Genomic DNA, 21,431 nt, shown 5'->3' with positions numbered 1-21,431 from the left:
AAATCTATCAGAATAAAAATAAAGCATAATCAATGCAACAAGTTTGTCACACCCCCCCCCCCCATATAATGAGCTTTACAAAATTTTAATATTACTCTCGGCGAGTTGAAAATGTGTATAATACATTTCATCACCCGAGTTCTTCTTTCTCAAAAATTATTTCTTTGTTAGCATTAACTCATTTACTTATCATTAATAATTTTCAAGCTTGAAAATTATGTAATAAACAACATAATCGAACTTAATTTCGAAATCAGCTAAAATCGCAGTAAATCTGATACAAAAGAAATTATTAAAATCGGCAGTGTGTTCATATAGAGAGAAGGCGCAAAGAAAATGGAGAACATTGAAATAAATGGATGCAGTATGCACAATCGATATCCAATGTCTTATCATGCATGTCAAAACACGCGCCTTCGTTATCGTGCCTTGATTCGAAAGTTGAATCAATTTTCCGGACGAGGAATCGGGTTGCGCACAAGAAAAGGGAAGCACGTCGTCAATCGGCCTAGTATATTCTTCGCAACTTTTTTTTATAGTTATCACACAAAGCTAAGAAGTAGACAGATTTTATTTAGATTTACTAGAATAAACTTTAAAAATTACTCAAATTTATGTATTCTATATTTTTATGTTCTAATTTAATTTAATTTAATCTTTACTCCTTAAAATTATAAATTAAACCCTCAGAGTACATTTAACTAGCTTGACCGATTAAATATATCAAGGATATCGATATAATTTCAGTAGCTATCTCTTCCAATCTATCGAGCGATCGCTGTCGCAGGGCACCTTTTCGTACCGCAGTGAAAACACCGAGGGTAAGTCAGCCCACGCGGATTCAACGACTTCGATCGTCATGAGTGCATGCCGGCGAATTAAATTTATTATTCGTCTAACTGCCAGAATATCTCCCGAGGGCCTCGTGCGCGAGCCGGCCAACACCGAGATATTATAATCGCCGTGACGACGTGATACGCAATTAATCCATCGCGCGTCAGCGCTCGCTCGAGCCCGCGTTTACGGCGGCGCATACAATAATAACACGTATCGACACGAGCGAAGTAGATGCGCGAATCGTGCCACGGCAATATGATTAATGATACCGCCTATCAGTGCGTGTACGCAGCAAAACGAAGACAAATAGTCGTGCCGGGGCACTTTAAACGCGCTCACCGCGGATCTGTTTCCGTCGAAAACGCGCACACCGCGCAAAAAGACGTGAAATTCTCAAGTCCTCCGCAGACCAATTAGATGCAGATTGCAGATTATCGCGACTGAGAAGAGTTTCGAAACATATGTAGATACTTTATAGTTAGTAGAGGCATTTATAATCAATCTTTTTATAGTGGAAGTCGGAAAGAAATTTTTCCGGAATTTTTTAATTCATTAAAGTAAAATATTAATTAAAAAATAAAGTTTTATTATTTATCCTAATTTTAATTTCAATTATTAATAATACAAGTATAATAATACAAGAGAGATTTATAAAGGCAGCTGGAAAGATAATATACACGTGTGACTTTTTTAAATCTATATAATTTTTTGCAACTTATATGTATACGTGATGTCTCTTAACTATTGAAAAGGCTTGATAGCCAGAAAAGAGCAATTCTCAGGATGCACGGAATATATCGTAGACATTCGCACACGAGCACCTTTCTCGCGCGTAAAATTTAATTTTAGTGAAGATCGATTTATGGAGGGAAATATAATTTCGCTGATAGTGCACAACGTGAGAAAGAGAGAGTTGCGCTAATAGTGCACCTTCTACATCTGCTTTATCGTATTTTGCAATTGCCACACTAATAGACCGTATTATAATCACCGGGACGAACGCGTAATTTGAGATTGCAAGTTATCGTCGATCTTGTGAGGGATATTATTTATTATCGTACTTATCTCACGATACTACGTCGATGCTACATCCTCTATACGTTTTTATGTGAAGTTATATAGTTATTTTTACACACATATGCCATTTATTTTTCACATTAATTATAAAAATTATAAAGAGATTTGTCTACTTATATTAATTATTCAATAAAAGAATATTTTTATGTATATAGGTATATAATCTTTATAATATAATACATTTCTAATTTTATAATATGTATACATACGTAATTTTATCGAAATTATTTTACTATTAATCAATGCAAGATACTCCCAAAAATTTATTTTGGTCAATATTCATTTAAAAATTCTTAATGACATTTAATTAAATCAAAAATAAAAAAGCAAAGCATAGGACAATATACTGTACATAATAAATTGAAATTAATCGTTCGCACAAGTTGTCACAGAATTTATTCTTATTTCTGAATTTTTTTCTTTCAAAGCGTTATTTGAAAGCAACATCATCCATTAGCGGACGTTAACCTGACGGAAAAAAAAAGAGTACTCCCTACGAAAAGCTCGCTCCATCGTTATAAACGGCACATGCCTCGTAAGCTTCGACCCGCAAGGCTCGCTTCGAAAGTGCTCATTCGGGGAACTTTCGCAAGCGCGAAAGCCTACAGAAACTTTGAACTTTCGCGGCGTGATGCGAGGCGAGGTGCACCTTTCTATCTAACCCTTAAGCGACAGCGGGTGAAGAGCGGGGGCAGAAGAGGCTCTGATTGACGACGGCGGACTTTTAATTACTCCGCCGCAAGTTTTAGGGCACGTGGAAGCGAAAGATAAGCTTCCTCGCTCGAAATGAAACGAACGAACGGCGAACGGCGCTCCGGCGCGTAAGTTATGCCGCAAATTATGCAATTAAAAGTCCCGCGGACAGATGTGGGTCCCGCTTTTCGCGCGCGCTCTGTCTTCCGTACTAACGACTTCCGTTGCATAGCTACAGTTGTGGCGGATGCGTGTTGCCGACGAAAACTCTTTCCGACAAATTTGCAACGAATAAATTAGATGTATCAAAATGATGAAGTACATTCGTAATAAGAAAAAAAAGTAATTAAAAGAATATCGAAATTTGTCATTTTTCTTTAAGTATGAGGTCTGTCAGAAAATAATGAGATTAATTCTTTTTCTCTTTATTATAGATATATAATAATTTTTTGCATTTCTACTTCAATTTGTTTGTTATTAATTTGTAATATTGTTTTTTTTTTCTATGAATTAGTATTGACGCGAGGCTTCGTTGCAACATGCGTTTACTGCAATTCTAAACCAAATGCTTATTAAGATCAGTACATGTGCTTGCTAATTTAGATTAATCATAGTTTCACGGATTTGATGCACCGCGCGGCTGACATGAAAATTAATCCGTCAGAAACAGGGCAAGATTATTACACGATGGAGGGTGAAAGTCTTATGGAAAATCGCATTTCGTGCAAAATGATTATAGAAGTGTTAAAACGAGGAGCTTAACATTCAACCATTTCCGCATGCAACAGCATGTTATGGCAATTTCTCGAATCGCCTGTAAAATATGAATCTCGATACGGTATACGGCTCACGCCATAATCTCGCATAATTTATACTAAGGCGCGAGAGAATTATGAGGAGTATACTGCGCAAGAGCGACGGGAATTAAATTGTATACCATTCGCATATAAGATTGCTGCTGCGAACCACTATTGATTCGTGCAGCAATACCCGAGGAACAATGGCGCTTACGGTTCACCACATCCGAGAGTAAAAGTTATTTCTTGTCTCTCTGAATATTATTTATCCGATTATGACATCGCTATATTTCGGAAGAGCTACCGAAATTATTATATCGATAGCCTTAATATATTTAATAGGTCAAGCTAGTTAAATGTGTACTCTGAGGGTTTAATTTATTATTTTAAGGGGAGTAAAGATTAAATTAAATTAGAACATATGAAAATAATAGAATAAAAATATATATATGTTCTATTATACATATATATAATAAATATATAGAACATATATTTGTTTTTAATTTATTCTAGCAAATCTATATAATCTTCCTACTTCTTAGCTTTAATAACTACAAAGAAAAAGTTGCGAAAAATATACTGCGAATCTAATATAGAAATTGTATACGCATGATGAATTAAAAATTTATTCGAAATCGTTTCGTGTTGCCATTTTCTATGTGTACAGAAAAATTTACAAAAATCCTATCTATTTTCTACAAATTATACGAATAATTATTACGGATAATTATTATATGTAATTAAACATCTTGCTCAGCGAATGCGGGTAGTTCGACGACACGTGCAATAAAGCGAATAAAAGGTTCGTCGGAATGAGGCGAATAAAAGGTCTCATCGATCGATACGTAAATAGGTTAATCGCCATCATTCGTCCTCCGAGCATGCAGTCTCTAGCCGACTGTGTGCATGTTGACGATTACACAAACGGTCTATTCAGGTTGCCGGTTCAACGGAAATCGCACGGTCGATAGACCCTAAACGTCGACCCCGACCCATTACGGAACGACAGTGGTACGAACGCACACGCGTATATATTTTCGCGTTTCACGCTCGCAAGAAAGTCGCTTGGCCTTTATGAGAACCGTTCTGTCTAATGACACAGTTGGTATGCCATATGATGAAGATGGATAATGGAGAATCTTTCCCGCAAAGATAAATCGGAAGTCAATGAGATGGACTTAAATGCTCGTTCGTTAAATTATAAAAGTATCTTTGTTCCAATTGTCGTGGAACGACAATGGGGAACTATTCGAAATTCAACATATGTTTGGTAAACTTAGTGTATAAAGTCAATTAAAATAATAGCAACTAGCCATTATCTATATATATATATTCAAATCTATATAATAATCTATCTATCTAATACTATGTTTAACTGAGATCGCGCGCATAAACATTTTTTTATCACGTTACAAACAGTACCATTTTATGATTAATTTTCTCATGGTAATATTTTATGATTAAGTTTACAATCTCTGTATGGGTTTTTAAAAATTAGCATGGCCGATGATATTTCACATCGTCACGTGGCGGGTATTGATAAAAATCTTCATTTTTTTTTTAACGAGCACAATTCTGATATTAAAAATGATCGGTTAATTAAACGACTTAATTCGTCAGATATAGCAACTCAGCTGGATTTTAATTGCGAGAAAATTTCAAGCTGCTCTTGCCATCTAACGAAACTCACTCGAAGCTTAATACGCTCTACTCATTCTATAATATTTTTAGTGCGCGTTATATTCGAGGGTTTTCATGCAACTTGCAACTCTAATCAATAACAGTTGTTTCATTAATGAATCGCAAAAAGAAACAAATTTAAAATGTGTATATTTCGCAGTTAATAAATTTTGTAAAGAGATTTTTGTCGTATTCCTCAATAATTCTGTGTAAGCAAATTTTCTTACAATTGGAATAAATAAATAAAGCCAAAAACTTCAATCACAACTATTGAAGTTTGTCAAGATACAAGTGGACAAAGCAGGGACCCGTGCGCGTCACCGAAAAAAAATTCTTCTCCAAATTATAAAATGTTCAAAGATAATAAATCTTTTTATATATTTCGAGATATTTTTTTAAATCTTAAACAAGTATTGCAAATGCGAAGTTTCATATAGAACACGTCTTATTATAAAATATAATCATTATTATGTATAGTTTCAAAATATTTATATATAATTAAAAAATATATATGTTTAGAAATGTTTAGAAATTTTGCTACAGTAAAAGAATGAGTCTCAAAAATATTTAATATAAGAATTTATAAAATCGTTATTACTCTCAAACTGTGACGACATTTATCTTTATTAGAATGTAACAAGATATATCAACATTTAAATCTGTTGATGTAAAAACTCTTATGCAGATATAATCAGAATGAGTATTCCAAGATTATATCAAAGATTATAGATATTACAGATTATATTAGATATCAGAGATTATAGACATTATCAAATGCCTTCCATTCTCTTAAAAAGAATTTAATACAGGAGAAAATAACTCACCGTTTCGGAGACGACACTCTTGACTTCCGCTAGTAAGGCTGCAGCAGGTGATAGATAAGCCCGGACGAAGTTTTCCAAGTTACCATGATAAACACAAACCAGGATGTCTCGCGCTTGTCTTATCAGTAAATCCATAACACTATCACCATAAATTGGGCCGAGCAAGTTCCGGACCAGAGAAGCGAAGTCTCCACGATCCTATAAAATAACAATAATAAAGCGTAAATAAAAAAAGATAACTTTTATCGCTTCATTTAAAATAATTAGAATACTTTTAGCTTTAGAATATTTATTAATGAAAACAAGTCATGTAAAGTTTTGGTAAAAAGCATATGATTGCCGAATAAAATATGTGAGAAAAAAAACTTATGTACAAAATTCCTCGAAATGTCTAATATAAATTGGATATGAAATACTAAATATTTATAAAACGTGTTGCAAAAGTCTAAATATATGTATATATATCTCAATTTAAAAAATATTAATTCCTTATAAAATCCTTGGGGAAAAACTTGCTTTAGCCAAATAAAAGACAATTAATAATTAACAGACATAGAAATATTAATCCAGCAATTATTTTTTCCTTTATTTGTAACGTTTGTAATTACAAATTAAACAATCCTGTTATTTAATATCGATATCGAGTCATATCACGAAAATGTAACATTACGCTACATTTAAATCATATATATCGTATATATAATTAAATCGATTTCAACATTTGTCCAAACACCGGAAACAATAGAGACAGCGAACCGAACAGTTTCGCGAATCCATTCATATTGTTACGGAATCACGGTCATCGCGCGTAAAATCTGTTACTGGCAGTTATCTCCCTCGGCGCCCAGGATAAACAAGGGGAACGTGATTTGGATTCTGTGACAAAAGCTGACAGAAATTCTGACCGAGGGTGCTGCAACACCCGCGGGAGAGAAACATCAATATTCCTCCCGAACGTATCGCTTAAACTAATATCGGTTAGGATATATTATCCTTGAAGCGCATCTGTGCAAAATCGTATCAGCTGCAAGGTAATAAAGTTCAACCCAACATCGTCGAAAAGGAATCTAGTCCGAAGAATGACAATAATCTTAATCTTTACTTATTTAATATGTACATAAAATAACACGTTTATATATTTAATTATTCCAACTTTCAATCGCCTATAGTTTTTCTTTTATTTCTCAACCCTTTTTCGATGTATACAAAAAATCGATAAATATCATGACTTATATATTCATAAACGTATGAATATACAGTATGTCCTTAAACACGGTTCAATAGAATTCCAATTTTGGACGAGCAGTATCTCCGACGCAATCTCTTTTGCGAAACGTATTGCGTTATTGGTAATGTCTTTCCCCAGCATCACTTTCCCACCAAGATTCGAATACCGAGGTGAACAAGTGTCGTCTTGCGTTCGATGTGGGTGCATTATATCGAGCTGCTTCACCGCATAAACATTGAAGTTTAGCGAGGGCACACGAGAAACTGAGAGAGGAGAGTGAGAGGAAACGACGCGCCATGTATAACCATTATATGTGCGCCCGATCGCCCACGTATTTCCGCCCTCATGGTGCGTGCGGACGAGTGACTATAACGCGAAGTGTCGAGAGCGTGCGAAACTTGTATTTTCGGAGACACACATGCCACACTGCCGAGGGTTTCACGTGGGATCTAGGCGATCGAGAGCGAAACCGGATGTGGCGAGTATGTACGAGATCTACAAAAAGTGTGTGTTACTACACTGTTGTTGCGTATACAATGCCCTCAAATAGTAGTTTTCATTTAAATTCAAGTAAAATTTACAATAATTTTATTCCAAGAAGGCTCACTTATCATGATAATTAATATTGAAACTTAAAAGATTGTCGTATCTGTTATTTATTAAAAAGAATTAACATAAAATTGATTGAAAATTTATAAATAATAATTTGTAATTTGCTTGTATGAATGCTATGTAATGTAAATGATATTTTCTCGGATATTCTATAATATTGAATAATACAATAGGAAATTTTTTATATATTATGCATAATACGTCACAAAAATGTATCATAAATATTAGTTTATAAATTTAATATCAAAAATCATGATATTTCACTATCTCTAAGGATGTCAATTCTGATCGGTTGCAGAAAATTAATATAAATTTTTTGAAAATACATAAATGGCATAAATCATGTATCACATTACAATGCTTCAGTAAATACTGCCAATATTTTTTTTTCATGTGATGTCTCACGGGGTGTATCGATCATAATAAGACCGACACGAGTCGGTTCGTCAGTATCAATATTTGACCACCCAAAATTTATGGGAAAAGGGGTAACTCGGTATTGCATAAAGAGCTCGTTAGGGGAAACACACGTCTCCCGCAGGGAATTCGTCGGAATAAAAGTGCATACGCAGTCTGAGTCTACATATAAATTAACTGATTCACGTGCTGGCAGTTTTAATCGTCTCTACCTTATGGGCACACATTGTTTATTAATGTATTTACTCGTGTGAATGGAAGAACCGCAATTTACTGTCGTGTATTCACATGTTCAAATGCTAATACAAAATGCTCTACCATAGAAGCAAAAAGACATTTTTTTTCTCGAAGAAAAAAATATAGATTTTGTCATAGCGAGAAAAAATTTCGTATCTATATATTTGTTATAAAAAGATTTAAAACAAATTAATTTGTTATGTATTTAAAATAGATTTAATATAAAGAGATAAAATCATGTCTTTATGCAGATAAAATTGTTTGCACAATAAATTGTAAATCTTTCGAAATCACACATAAATTTTAGAGAAACATCGAGAGTTTGCGCGTTTGTATTCTGAATCAATTTGATCATTGGGGAAATCACACTGCATGTGCATTGTTATGCAAATGTGGTATCATTCGTGTAACGTTATTTTAGTTTGCAGCAGTGCAGTAAAATATAACCGCACACATTGAGTATCAAATCAGTGCTAATAATAATTAATAAATTCAATTAAATTATTGTAAATGGCAATTGAATTAATTGCCGCTTCTGCAGGTGAAGCGAGATAAATGTGTCGCTGAAGATTCTTATGCAGGGCGCACCTGCACCCTCGATTCGTTATCTTCACCGCGGTATCTAACGCCTACGCGCATCCCGCGAATATTTATTCCTTGTATTTCGCCTGTCTGTCTGCTTTTACCGCCCTTTCGTCACGTATTTTTCTTACTCGTCGCTTACATTTTATCGTCATTCCGCGCCGAACGAAAATGTGCCATGACGCGAGACGTGCTCGCTCTTTGCTTCGAAGTAACTGTTACGTATACGCGAACGGCTAGGCTTGTAAAATCTATTTTCTCGCCAAACACATCCTCCGCGTGTCGGTGTATATCCCAATCCCCGATCCTTTGAATTCTACTTATCAATATTCCCCGGTTACGAGCGGGGCAATCTCGTCGAGCTATTCCACAACGTTTCGTACACACGTCTTCTTTGCTGTTGGCACGCCCACGTTATAAGAGACAAACGTCGTCCAGCCTCGTAAAACGAGAGGAGTATATCCAGTCTAAATTGGATATCTCTGCACGATGCTATGCTTAAAATACGTCAGTCTTTCATACAATATCTCTTTTGCAAAAGCAATTCTTCTCGTTTTAAACTATTTTCTTTGTCCTTTTCTCGAATTCTTCAAGCAAAAAAAAATGAAATTTTGAACTCTATCTTTAATACTCCAAACATCGCGTTATACTATATACAAAAATATAATTATAATTATATTTCTAAGAGTTATTAATTTAAATTTAACATAATTTACTAACTTTGTATGTATAATATAAGATAAAAATTTTACTAATTTTTTGGATCGGAAGTTGATAGCATCTTTATATGCTAGGCATTATAAATATATTCGGCGAACTAGAAGATATGCATAAAAAATGTTTACGCAATTGCTGGTCTCCTTTTTTGTTCTTTCAGCGGAAGAAGTTTCAGCTGAGTATAATGCTATACGCGACACTCATGATCTCAGATGTGCAAATATTCGCGGAGAACGGGACTGCGTGGTTAACGTAGGAATGTTGCCAAAGAATCGTGGTAGGTGGAACGTCCTATGGGACGAGACGATAGCACGAAGACACCATAACGGTTCTTCGTACGAACCGATTGACAATGATTGAAGGCTGCGGGCCTCGTTCCGGACCGGGGTCTCAACCTTCGTGTAAACCACCGATATATATCTCCGCCACGCTATCCGTCGATCTCCTTCTGCCTTAATCTTGCGGCCGCTCGAGCTTAGACGCCGACGACAGAAACGGGAAACGCCGGCCCACGCGTTCGCTATCGCACGATTTCACGATCGTTCCGAGCGCGATGATACTACCTCCCATGGTGCTTCCGTTTCTCCGCATCGAATTTTTTTCCGAATGTATTTCAGCGTCTCTACTGCGCCACGATTCCATCTCGCGTATAGATATCACCTTCGTTTCATTATGACACTTTAAGCTTTTGCCGAATTAAATACCAAATTAAACGTACCAAACTTTGTATACCTACTTATTTGAGAAAAAGCGATTAAAAAAAAAAAAAAAAAAAATAGTTCAACATGAAAAATAAAATAATTCGATATGCGAAGAAGTAATAGCCGATCAATAATGTTACCTCTCTTTTCACTCAACTATCGAGACATGTATTATTCGTTCAGGTTGATGGTCCCGTTTAAGCATCGCGTAATTACTCTACAATTTACGTAATAATTACGAAAGTAATGGAAAAATGTCTACTTATTGGGGCACTCCTTCGCATAAACCAGGAAGGCGACGGATTACGTGATCGTTTGTTACCTCCGGCGTTGATCCGCGTAAAAAGTGAGACGAATTCCTAATGATACCCTCGGCCATCATCGAATTGCCGAGCGGATCCGGCGAACGACGGTGCGGTTTCACGCATGCTATGCGTACATACGCTCGAGTAACAGCAACGTAGTTATAAAATACTTAACTACGAATTGCCTCGATAGCAGATTATGATAAGATAATCTCTGTCGATTGTCATTGCTTCGCGAAGGTAACGGCAAAGATAACGGCGAAGGTAGCGGTGACAACAACGGGGCGGTAATTGCACACAGGGAACGGAAAATCGATTGACAATTTATTTCCGTCAATTGCATCCTTGTTTTATATTAATTGTACTTTTTTTAAATAAAGAGCTCGTTAAATAGATCCTGATCATTCCTTTTAAAAATATTAATTTTATTTGTGTGCATCGCAAATATATATCCATAAATTCAAGTTATTTTCGTGCGCGCAAGTATAATATTAGGAATTCTATATATAAACAAAAGGACTGAAAAATAAATCTGGTCTTCAAAATATCGTATCACATTTAAAAGTTATAACATAGTGACATATCAATAACAAAAATAATAATTAAAATTATATGCATAAAATAATGCTATTCCGTTGTTAATTTTTAAGTAATAAAAAAAATGTTACGCTAAGAAGAATGAGACATTTTACTTAAAAATATAAATGTTCTTCCGAAAATGTAGAAAAATATATAATTTTATAATTAAATTGAAATATATGACGTTTGTTGATTTTGACTTTAAAATATCGACATCGCCGTAGTATTCGGCTTTCCTCCGTAAGAAAGTGACGCGGAGAAATCTCGAGGATCGAATCACTTGTACTTTGAGAAGACTGAAACGAAGATTGAACAGTTTCTTGCGCTTCCCGGAGCGCGCGCGCGTAGCATAGAACCGCCCGAGGAACGGCTTCGTGATATGTTCCATGTCCATGCGGCTAATAAATTAACTTTATAAAACTATGAGCGCCGCAAAAACCAAACGGCTACTTCGTAAGTTCATATAGCCGCGTCGAGAAATCCGCTTCGGACAAACCGCACGCGAGATATCCGGCGGTCCTATTGAAGGTACGATTTAATTGGTAGTTGGCCTCGTCGTGCCTTTCACCTCCAAGCGCATCCTTCAGCCGTGAATTGCGCTTCCTTAACGGGAAGAGAGGGAAGAAGGGAGAGAAATTGTATCCATTCAGTTCGGTATAGTTCTATTTATAATGAAGCTATCCTAATCCGTACTAATAAAAATATTAATTGCACTATACTAATCATCTTGTCAATTAAAAGACAAATTAAAATTCTAGTACGGGTAAACGTACCTTAGCAGCAAGATGTTCAATTAAAATTCTATTATAGAATTTGATCAATCTGAATAAAAGAAAAAATTAAATATCGCCAAAATTTACTTCGGCATATCACTTAATCTTCAATTAAAGAAATCGAAAAGAAAGTCAAAGCTGAAATTGTTTAAATTCTTTTCTGGTGTTACTTGATATAATATTTCAGAAATTATTTTTATGTTTTGTGTGTGTGTGTGTGTATGTGTGTGCGCGTGCGTGCGTGCACTAATTACAACGCATTGAAAGAAACTAAAAGCTTCAAGATTTTGTTCTTATGATTGATCTAATCAGTTCGAAATTATTCCTTACTAAGAAATTGAATTAAAAATAATTATAAAAACAAGGCAAATTCTCGCCATTCATTTTCAATATTGTATGCTTAAACGATTCTAAATTATTGTTACGTAGCGTAAAAACATTTTTATGCAATTACGCGACACATCAGATACGGCGATGCATCTGTGACGATTTAGACGTTAGACAATCCTACAAGAGCTTTCGGATTCCGATTGTAAAGACGCTAGACTGTAAAAACCCAATCGGAGGATTGATCACAATTACCGGAGAATTATATTCTGCAAGAAACTTCTCCGACCTTTCGTCACCAGGACGATAAATGGAGGCCTTCACGCTATACAAATATCGAGTCGATGATCTAGTGGTGAGAACGCTTGACGTAGCGTTCCCAGTCATCGAGATGCAACGGTCTTTCAGGACCACAAAGTCATAAATAAAATGACCTGTATGTAGACTTGTATATATAATAAAATATATAATAAAATGTGTACATAATAAAAAAAACTGTCTCATCTACATAAAGTTCTTCATTGGTCGATCCTGTCTAGGCGTCTACGTTCTACAGCAAATCGTGGCCGAGCGAGTAAAGGCCCTACATCAAATAATTGCGCGCACGATAATAATAATAATGATGGCTAGATAATAATGATAATTGTGCGCGTTATTGTAGAGATGTGAAACATTTTTTCCACCTTCACTGCAGCGTGAGATTTATTGTCCCGCTCTGACTCATCATCACTGGGACTCGTGTCTTTTTGGGGTACAACGACCGCATAGGCGGATTATGCGGTGCGTTCCGCCTGAGATAACGTAAAGAGATACGTTTACGAGCTTATGAAGTACGAGTACGGACGCGCAAAGAAAGGGAGAATGGAAGAACATGACGACGATGTTGGGCCATTGAACGGATTAAGCAGAGGATATATCATTCATTCAGTTTACTTCAGTCCGAAATGGAACACTTGTAAGTTAATCTTAGAATCATAATATGCTTTGCTTGCAACGAAAATCATATATGTATATACATAAGAACTATATTTTTCTAGAAAGACATAAAAGAATATTAAGAATTAATTAATATTGTTTTACATTATCGCAGAAAAATACCTTATAAAAATTTAATTAAATTATATAAAAATATATAATATATATTATATAATATAATATATTATATTATATTTTATATATTACATAAATATTGATATTAATCTGCATGATAAAACATTAAGATATAATGAGAGATAATAGAACGATTATATATGATTAATATCGAAACAATGCGAGATATAAACAATCAATAAATACATTGTACATGCTTATGTTCGCATACGAAAATTTCGATTATGAAGGCTAAAAAATAGCTCTCTTTGATATATATTTAAAATAAAATCGCTTATGGTTTGTGCAACATCTCGAAGAAGCAACCATTGATTTTGCGTGCGTAGAGACGACCAGACACGCAGTACACAGGAGCAATTTCTACGTGCGTACACAGCTGCGAGGATCGGTAGACCCTTTTACGCCCACGACTTACGATCGGACGAGCTTTTATGCGCTGGTACTCGTCGGTACATGAATATCATCCAACGACAACGGCGGCGATGGCAGCGGCAGCTGCTGCTTAATGATCAAGAGAGCAAAGGAAGTCGAAGTACGCGTATGCCGTACGCATGCATGTGAGTTAGTGCACGTATATCGCAAAGCCGTGATACACACGCATCCAAAGGAGCAGAGACGGTTTCTCGAACTCATAAGATCTATAACGGAAAAGCTTCCGACGTAACCGGAATTGCAGTTTCCGCGCCCGCTTTCTCGTATCTAACTGCTGCCACCAATCGATCCGCCGATTTACGGTAGCTACTTTCACCGATTTCCAATTTGATCCCTCGTATTGTGGCGCGACAGCGAGATATAATGCATCGTACGCACGGACGATTTTCCATGCGTAATAGATCTCGCACGTAAATTGAGTCCTCGTTTTGAGAGAAAGAGAGAGAGGTATGATTTAATTAAATTTCGTTGACCAGTTCGTGCGTTGACAACTGCAATAGTTGACTGTTTTAGAAATTAAAATCTCGAGATTGCGTGTAGATAATGTGATACATATATTTCTGAACTTAATGTCGAATGTAAATAAGCCGAGATAATGCATAGATGCATTAGATCTTATAATGTTATAAAAAAAAAACAATTATAATAAATAATAAATTTTTAAATAATTAAGTCAAATTATATGTCCTAATTTTTATATAACGCGATGTGAAGAGATCAAAGTGCAGTCATAAGAAAAGAGGTTAAAGATTAATGATTTCATTAAGAAAGATGTATCTCGGCGCACTATGTCAAACAATAAAAGAAAAAAAAGTATTTATATCTCTCCCCTTCTTTTATATGCACTTGATCCAACATGATGACGGCAAAGTGTTCCGCCCGTGAAATTGTAATCATGCCTTTGCACCAGGGTAGATTTTGATTAGCCTCTTTGTTTAGTAACCCTTGTATAATCGCGCCACTCCTCGCAAGTCCATCGTGGACAGTAATTTGCATTTTGATCATCGGAATCTCATTTCACAAGCCACGAAATCATACGGAGCTTTAAACAAGAGTATTTTAAGCCTGAATTCGCAATTTAAGACCGAAATTATATTTACCAACAGATTAAATAAGAATGTAAATTTTTTAAGACGATAAAGAGATTGTAAATTAATTTAATAAAAATAAAATTACATTCTATATATATATATATATATATATATATATATATATAGAGAGAGAGAGAGAGAGAGAGAGAGAGAGGAGAAATCAAAAGTTAAACATAAATTATATCTAACAATACGTTTTATGTAGGTAATATGTTAGAAATTTTAAAAATAATATCTAAATAGAAATAGCTAACACAATTATTTAACTTCAATGTACTTCAATGTATAGTTAAGCTTATCTAGCTTGCGAAAGGGTCCGCGATTATTCTCCCTAGAATATTGATCAAGTTCCTCTTCGATTTCCCATTACATTACGCGCATCGAATTTCAAATTAAGCCAGACGCCTGTCGAATTCATCTCATGCACACGCTTATAACACGTTTACTTGTTTAGTCAGCTTCCGAAGTTCCCACCATTTTATGTACCCATTCTCTCAATTGACTAACCAAAAGAGGATTTAGTTCAAATATATGTATAAAGAATGCCCCTCCCTTCTCCGCCTGCTTGGCTCGCATCTTCTCCGAAAAATGTATGTACATATGTATGTATACATGTATGTATGTATACATGTATGTATGTATGCATGCATATTTATCAATTTCAATAAGACAGATTTAGATAATGCAGAGAGTTGTAAACGAGAAATCTCATTCATTCTATTCATTGATCATTGTTAGAGAAAGATATAACAGTCTCAATTTTATCTATATGGGTTAGTAATTTTTTATATATAATTTTTATTAATTTTAGCGGTAAAATTAATAACAATAAATTATAGAAATGTTAACAGCCGCTTAGTTTGCGTAATTCTGGATGATATTTTCTCGGCTGCGACTGCTCAAAGCAACCACGCATTTCCGCGACCGCGACGCGACGCGACGTCCCGATAATTATCGAAAAATGCGCGGGGTCGGTCGTTGTTAATTAAATAGCCGCGCGAATGCGAGGGAAATGTATTGGAAGCGAAGCGCGTCGTTATACAATACACTCTAGAAGCAACCGCAATATCTATCAATATTATACTCTGTTCGCAGTTTTATTAGCCATTGCTTTTAGAAGATTTTTTAAATTTAAAGTATATTTTTTTCATTTCATATTTTGCATCTCTTATCGATAATGCAACGAACTACTACTGTGAGCTGTTGGAGAAAAATTCACGAAAGAGAAGCTGAGTAAAGAAGAGGGACAGAAAATAGAAGGAGAAGTTGAGAGAGATACGCAAGTATTAATCAATCTACGAACGTGGAAAACCGCGGCTTAGCGGATGGGTGCCTCACTTGGCTTAATAAAGTTGCAAATCGTTTCTACGCATGTACACGTGATTAAACGCGTGACACGCATTACACTATCCGCGTGTATATCTAAGAAGACTGTTTACGCTTGTTTAAAAAGCTCCATGTGTCTGTCCATCACGTTCTCCATCGTGGTAATGTTCTTCATACGCGAGCGTATCATCGTACGTGAACACCTCTCAGAATCTTTTAACTGTCCGTCAATCAAAGGATCGGTCTAGCACGCGTCACAAAAGCAGATAAGGAGTTTGATATAATAATTTCTGAAAATGGAATTTGTCAAAAATTTTCATACCGTTCTGTCATACATCGTTATAATTTTTTATATTTTCTAGAATTTTTCGAAATTGATCGTGCAAAATATGGTCAAGAAATTGGGCAATTGTTTATAATTCGTTCTCGAAAATAGTAAATATAGGTGTCAAGTCCGAATAGACTGTTTTTATTATATATTATAAAGAAAAGACGAATAAAATAGAGCACGAGCGACGAGAGATTTCGTCGCCTGCACGACGATGGGTCACGGCTGTTATATTCTATGTAATACGATGTGTATAGGACGGTGACGTCAACGCAGATTGTCTACGAGAAGTATGTATATAAAATGCATCCGGTGGGTGTGTCGCTCCCATACCCTTTGTGACTCCGGCTGGCGCTAGGAGCGACGAGGCTGCTATTATACAAACGCCGCCGTTTAACAGCGGCACGCGGAAAGGGAAGGTAATGGTAATCGTGCGCGCACTACCGCGCGCGAGACCGAATTCTATTTTGTAAGCTTTAAATTTAAAGGGGAAAGGGAGAGAAAGAGGGAATTAACACCGTCATTTTACTTTCGAGATATTCTATGTATAATGGAGTTTCTGAATAGCCTTTCGAAATAAGGTAAATCAAAATACTATCAGTTTTATTAGCTGCAAAGATTGCAACTATATTTTTGACATAAAAAAAGAGAATGAATTATTGAAAATTTATTTTTAAAAGAGTCGTATATACTACTTTCCCTTTGCCATTATTTTTTGCTATAAAAAATTTTTAAGTATCCCTTATAAGACATAACTTATTCATTTTTAAAGATATCATCCAATGGGATTCGATAGAATCATTTGTACGATTATATCGTTTGTATCATTTTTGGTTTCGTTTGGTTTACGTCAAAGGGTACAGAACTATAACAATTTTTTTTTTAATTTTTACTTATATAAGAAGTACTTGCGGTCATTTTTAAAGATATTGTAAAACGGCCAAATTCGGCAAAAACGATTTGATACAGGATCGTTTGTATCGTTTTTGATTTCGTTTGTGCTACAAAACTATAGCAATTTTTAATTTTTTAAGTTTATAAGAAGTAATTTTATTGTTTTTTAAAATATCGTAAAACTCTTTACCAACGAGACTTTTTAGAGAATCATTTGTATCCATGATATTTGTAAAATGGTAGATTTAACATTTTAATGTTACACTAGAAATTTAAAAATGCTGTTTTCGAGTCTTTTGAGAGAAAACAAAATAAAAAGTGATACAAATAATTCTCTATAAAAATAACGCTAACAAAATTAAAAATATCTTAAAGTCGGCTGGTCATTATTTATCACTTTATATATTTTACATTTTTTTAAATGCAAAGGAAATAAAGTGCGATACGTGAAGTACAAACACAATGTTATTTTTAATTTTTAATAAATAATAAAATCAAGCGCTAGGTTTACACATCGATATCCTACATTGTGATTATTTATCTGAGCATTATTTTCGGATTTAAGTACTAATAGAGTCAATCATGAATAATTGTCGTTCGTGCTATGCAACTGTAACGAGAACGGCACTTCGCATGCGAACGAGCTTGCCGTCGTCCACGCCTTTCGCGCAATGTAAATCGATTTCGTTAGACCACAACGCCGCGATAATCTTCCAATTCTCTTAAATCGCGTTGCTTTCAAAATCACAAAGATTAACCGGTAATCAAGCGTACCGATTACATAATAGAGTAGTTATATAGTTGCAACGTTTCACATCTTGAAACTGAAGGGTATAGCATTAATTGTAAAAATCTAATAGAGAGAGAGAGAGCAAAATGTAAGATTCAAAGTAAATACATATAACATCAACACATAGTTATAATGTATTATTTAAAAAAATTGCAAAAAATCGCACTTTAAGCATAATTGCTTAATAATAACAACTGTTTTCTAATCGGCAATTATATAATAAAAAATTGTAAATGCTACAATATCGACACGTGCAATAAAATGAATTTAACTGAACAAAATGACCTGAAAAAAATCGTGCGACATTTTACATTTTGATAATAGATAAAAATTGACTAAAATTAATAACAGATAAACTGGAATATATGTAGAATATAATCCATACAGAAGTAATGAATGGGAAAATTCAAATTTTGTACACATTGCATTTTCCGCAAACAGGAAATCCTCTTTCGTTCTAAAGTTTGCGAAGCAAACTTATTTGCTTTTAAGAAGAGAAAAGGGAGAGACTTTCACCTCGGCCACGGCCTCGCGCGCGCGCGTGCGCACTTGGCACGATGATCACGAAGGATTTACTCTCGCACATGAAAGAGAGGATGAATCTCTCAGTGCGAGCGGCAAGCAGGCTCTTCAAACGGAATAGCATGCGGAATGAAATTCCTCCTCTTCCACTAGCGCGGCGGATCGGCTCGGTACGGCGCACGGAAACGTCCCTCCCGGCGATTCGTAGGTGGAAACTCGAGTCTCGTGCTCATACGGATCGACCACAGGAGCAACCACCTCTTGAGTGGCATGAGAGACGAATGCACTATGTTCACCAGTTCGCTCCCTCGCTCTCTTTCTCCTTCTGTCTCTCCTTTCCCTATCTCTTTTTCCCTTTCCCTCTCTCTTTCTCTCTTTCTCCCTATTGCTTTATCTACTCTGCTTCTTTCTATCTCTTTTCGACTTTTTCCGTTTACTTCGACTGCTTTTATTAACCCTGAACCAACCGTGCATGCTTCTGACAGCGACGATACTGCAAATATTTGTCCACCGATTCTACGCTGTTACCGCGCGCACTGAAAGCGGGAAGGTTGCTGCCCTTCACAAACATTGATGACCGTGATGGGAATTATGAGTATATATAATAACCCTAATAATTTCATATATCTTATATAATCACTTGATCTCTCCAACCGTTCGATCATACATAAACAAGAGGCTATATTTTCGCTATTGATATCATATTTCAAATTTTTTATGTGCCTGAAGAAGCATTAATGCCAAAACGTCCCACATTTTATATTATTTCATTGTACCCAATTATACATTAAATTTATTAAACAAAATAAAACTCGAAGTATTATTTATTTAGACTTTTTAATGATTTTTATTTGGTAAAAAAGTTCATATTTAATTCATATGTTGCATTGAATCAAAAATATCGAATATTAAATTATCAATTTGTCAAAATTGATGCTGGTGAGTTGTGAGCGGTTCACTAGATGCATCCTTGACTTACTATCAAACATAATGCTTGGTAATAACGCTCTCTTCGCTAGTCGCGATCATATATGGAAAATGCACGTAGAATAAATCTTAATCTTATTTATGTTAATATATATATATATATTATATATATTATATATTTTATATATATTATATATGTGTTTCTGGCTTAATCAGCCAGAACAATATTTACATCGACTTTTTTTATTAATTGACGAAAAGAGGACTGAAAGAACGCTATTATCGTCTGCGCTCACAAAACATTTTAAATAATCTTTAAATGCACTATATAATTAGAGTAACTTTAATATTTTTATGCTTCTATACGGGAAAAGGGAAGGAGATTGTCTCTCCGAAAAAACAAATTGAAATTAAATTAGATTTTTCAATGGTATATAAGATTTTCACAATGCTACAATGTCGAAAAAGGTGCGTATAACTCGTCGTATTTACATCGACCAACCCTTCGCACTATCTCATTTAAATTCACGAGGAACTACATTTTCGCGTTACTCTCTTTCTTCTTTAACCATACAGCTGTTTTATATAGAAAAACTGTCAATTGTTAAAACTGCCTAATTCATAAAAAAAGTAATATATTAATTTTTTGAATGTTAATAAAATGATCATCCTTACAGACTTGATTTAATATATTAAAGCATCTACATTTTTTTTGACAACTCGAAGATATTTATTATATAATATTTTATTTTACCATAATGAAATAAATAATGGAATTCATGTTCGCATATAAACCAAAACTTTCTTTGTTTCTTGAGTAAATAATTAGATTTCATCATTTAAAAAAAACTTCAGATTCTGCAAAGTGCAACATTGAGTTAAATTACCAGTATAATATTTATGTTGCGACAATAACCGTGATTCTTGTTTAAGGTACGATTAGATCTAAAATGTGATTACCAATCACTGGAATATTAAACTTCTAAAGAAGATAAAGCAAAAAATACATAGAGACGATTAACAATAATCATTTGATAATCACAATAATACATTTCTAGTTTTGCCTTACGAAATTATACTTGTTGAGTGAATCACGATACTACTCAGTTGCGACACAAGATTCATCTTTCATTAAAATTGCTTTATTATGAGAGCAATAACTTTTGTGTGGCAAGATGCCTTTGATGAAATCGAATTACTTTTCCCTGACAATCTCGATCACCTCGATCAAAATTCAACACAAGAAATTCATCAACTGCATATTACAACTTTCCCTATCCAAACACTTCCGCATCGACGAGAAAGTTAACACCATCGATGATTCTAATCGCGTTATCTTTTCAATAGTATTTTTATCGTGCAAATATATATATATATATATATATATATATATATATTAAAAATATTTTATGCCACTTCATTTATCTCACAGCCCTGTATTGAGATTGAGATGTTATTAGCTTCCCTGATAGATAAACATTATTATGACACAAATCGTATCCTATTGTTACTCTGCAAAATGTTAGTAGTGCCTTGTCTCTCCCCTTTCTTAACGAGCAATTGCATGCGCGATAGAAAGTCAGAAACTACGATACTCTTTTTTTATGTATTCATTTACAATCGAT

At 34.8% G+C, this 21,431-nt stretch overlaps 1 protein-coding gene across 4 annotated transcripts in view; it reads right to left on the bottom strand.

Moving 5' to 3' along the window:
• The window catches only part of LOC145933172 (puratrophin-1), a 322,624-nt gene that overhangs the window by 220,076 nt on the left and 81,117 nt on the right, over nucleotides 1–21,431 (bottom strand). For all 4 annotated transcript variants that reach the window (XM_083032711.1, XM_083032712.1, XM_083032713.1 and 1 more), the window contains one exon: nucleotides 5,909–6,106. In XM_083032711.1, the coding sequence (XP_082888837.1) occupies nucleotides 5,909–6,106 (198 nt within the window). The remainder of the gene's footprint in view (nucleotides 1–5,908; nucleotides 6,107–21,431) is intronic.

Source organism: Prenolepis imparis, unplaced genomic scaffold (genome assembly GCF_030444845.1).
Source record: "Prenolepis imparis isolate NDT839.2.m4 unplaced genomic scaffold, iyPreImpa1.0 SCAF_2, whole genome shotgun sequence".
Classification (NCBI taxonomy): Eukaryota; Metazoa; Arthropoda; class Insecta; order Hymenoptera; family Formicidae; genus Prenolepis; species Prenolepis imparis.
The sequence above is the reverse complement of the archived record's forward strand: the minus strand, read 5'-3'. Positions and strand labels throughout refer to the sequence as shown.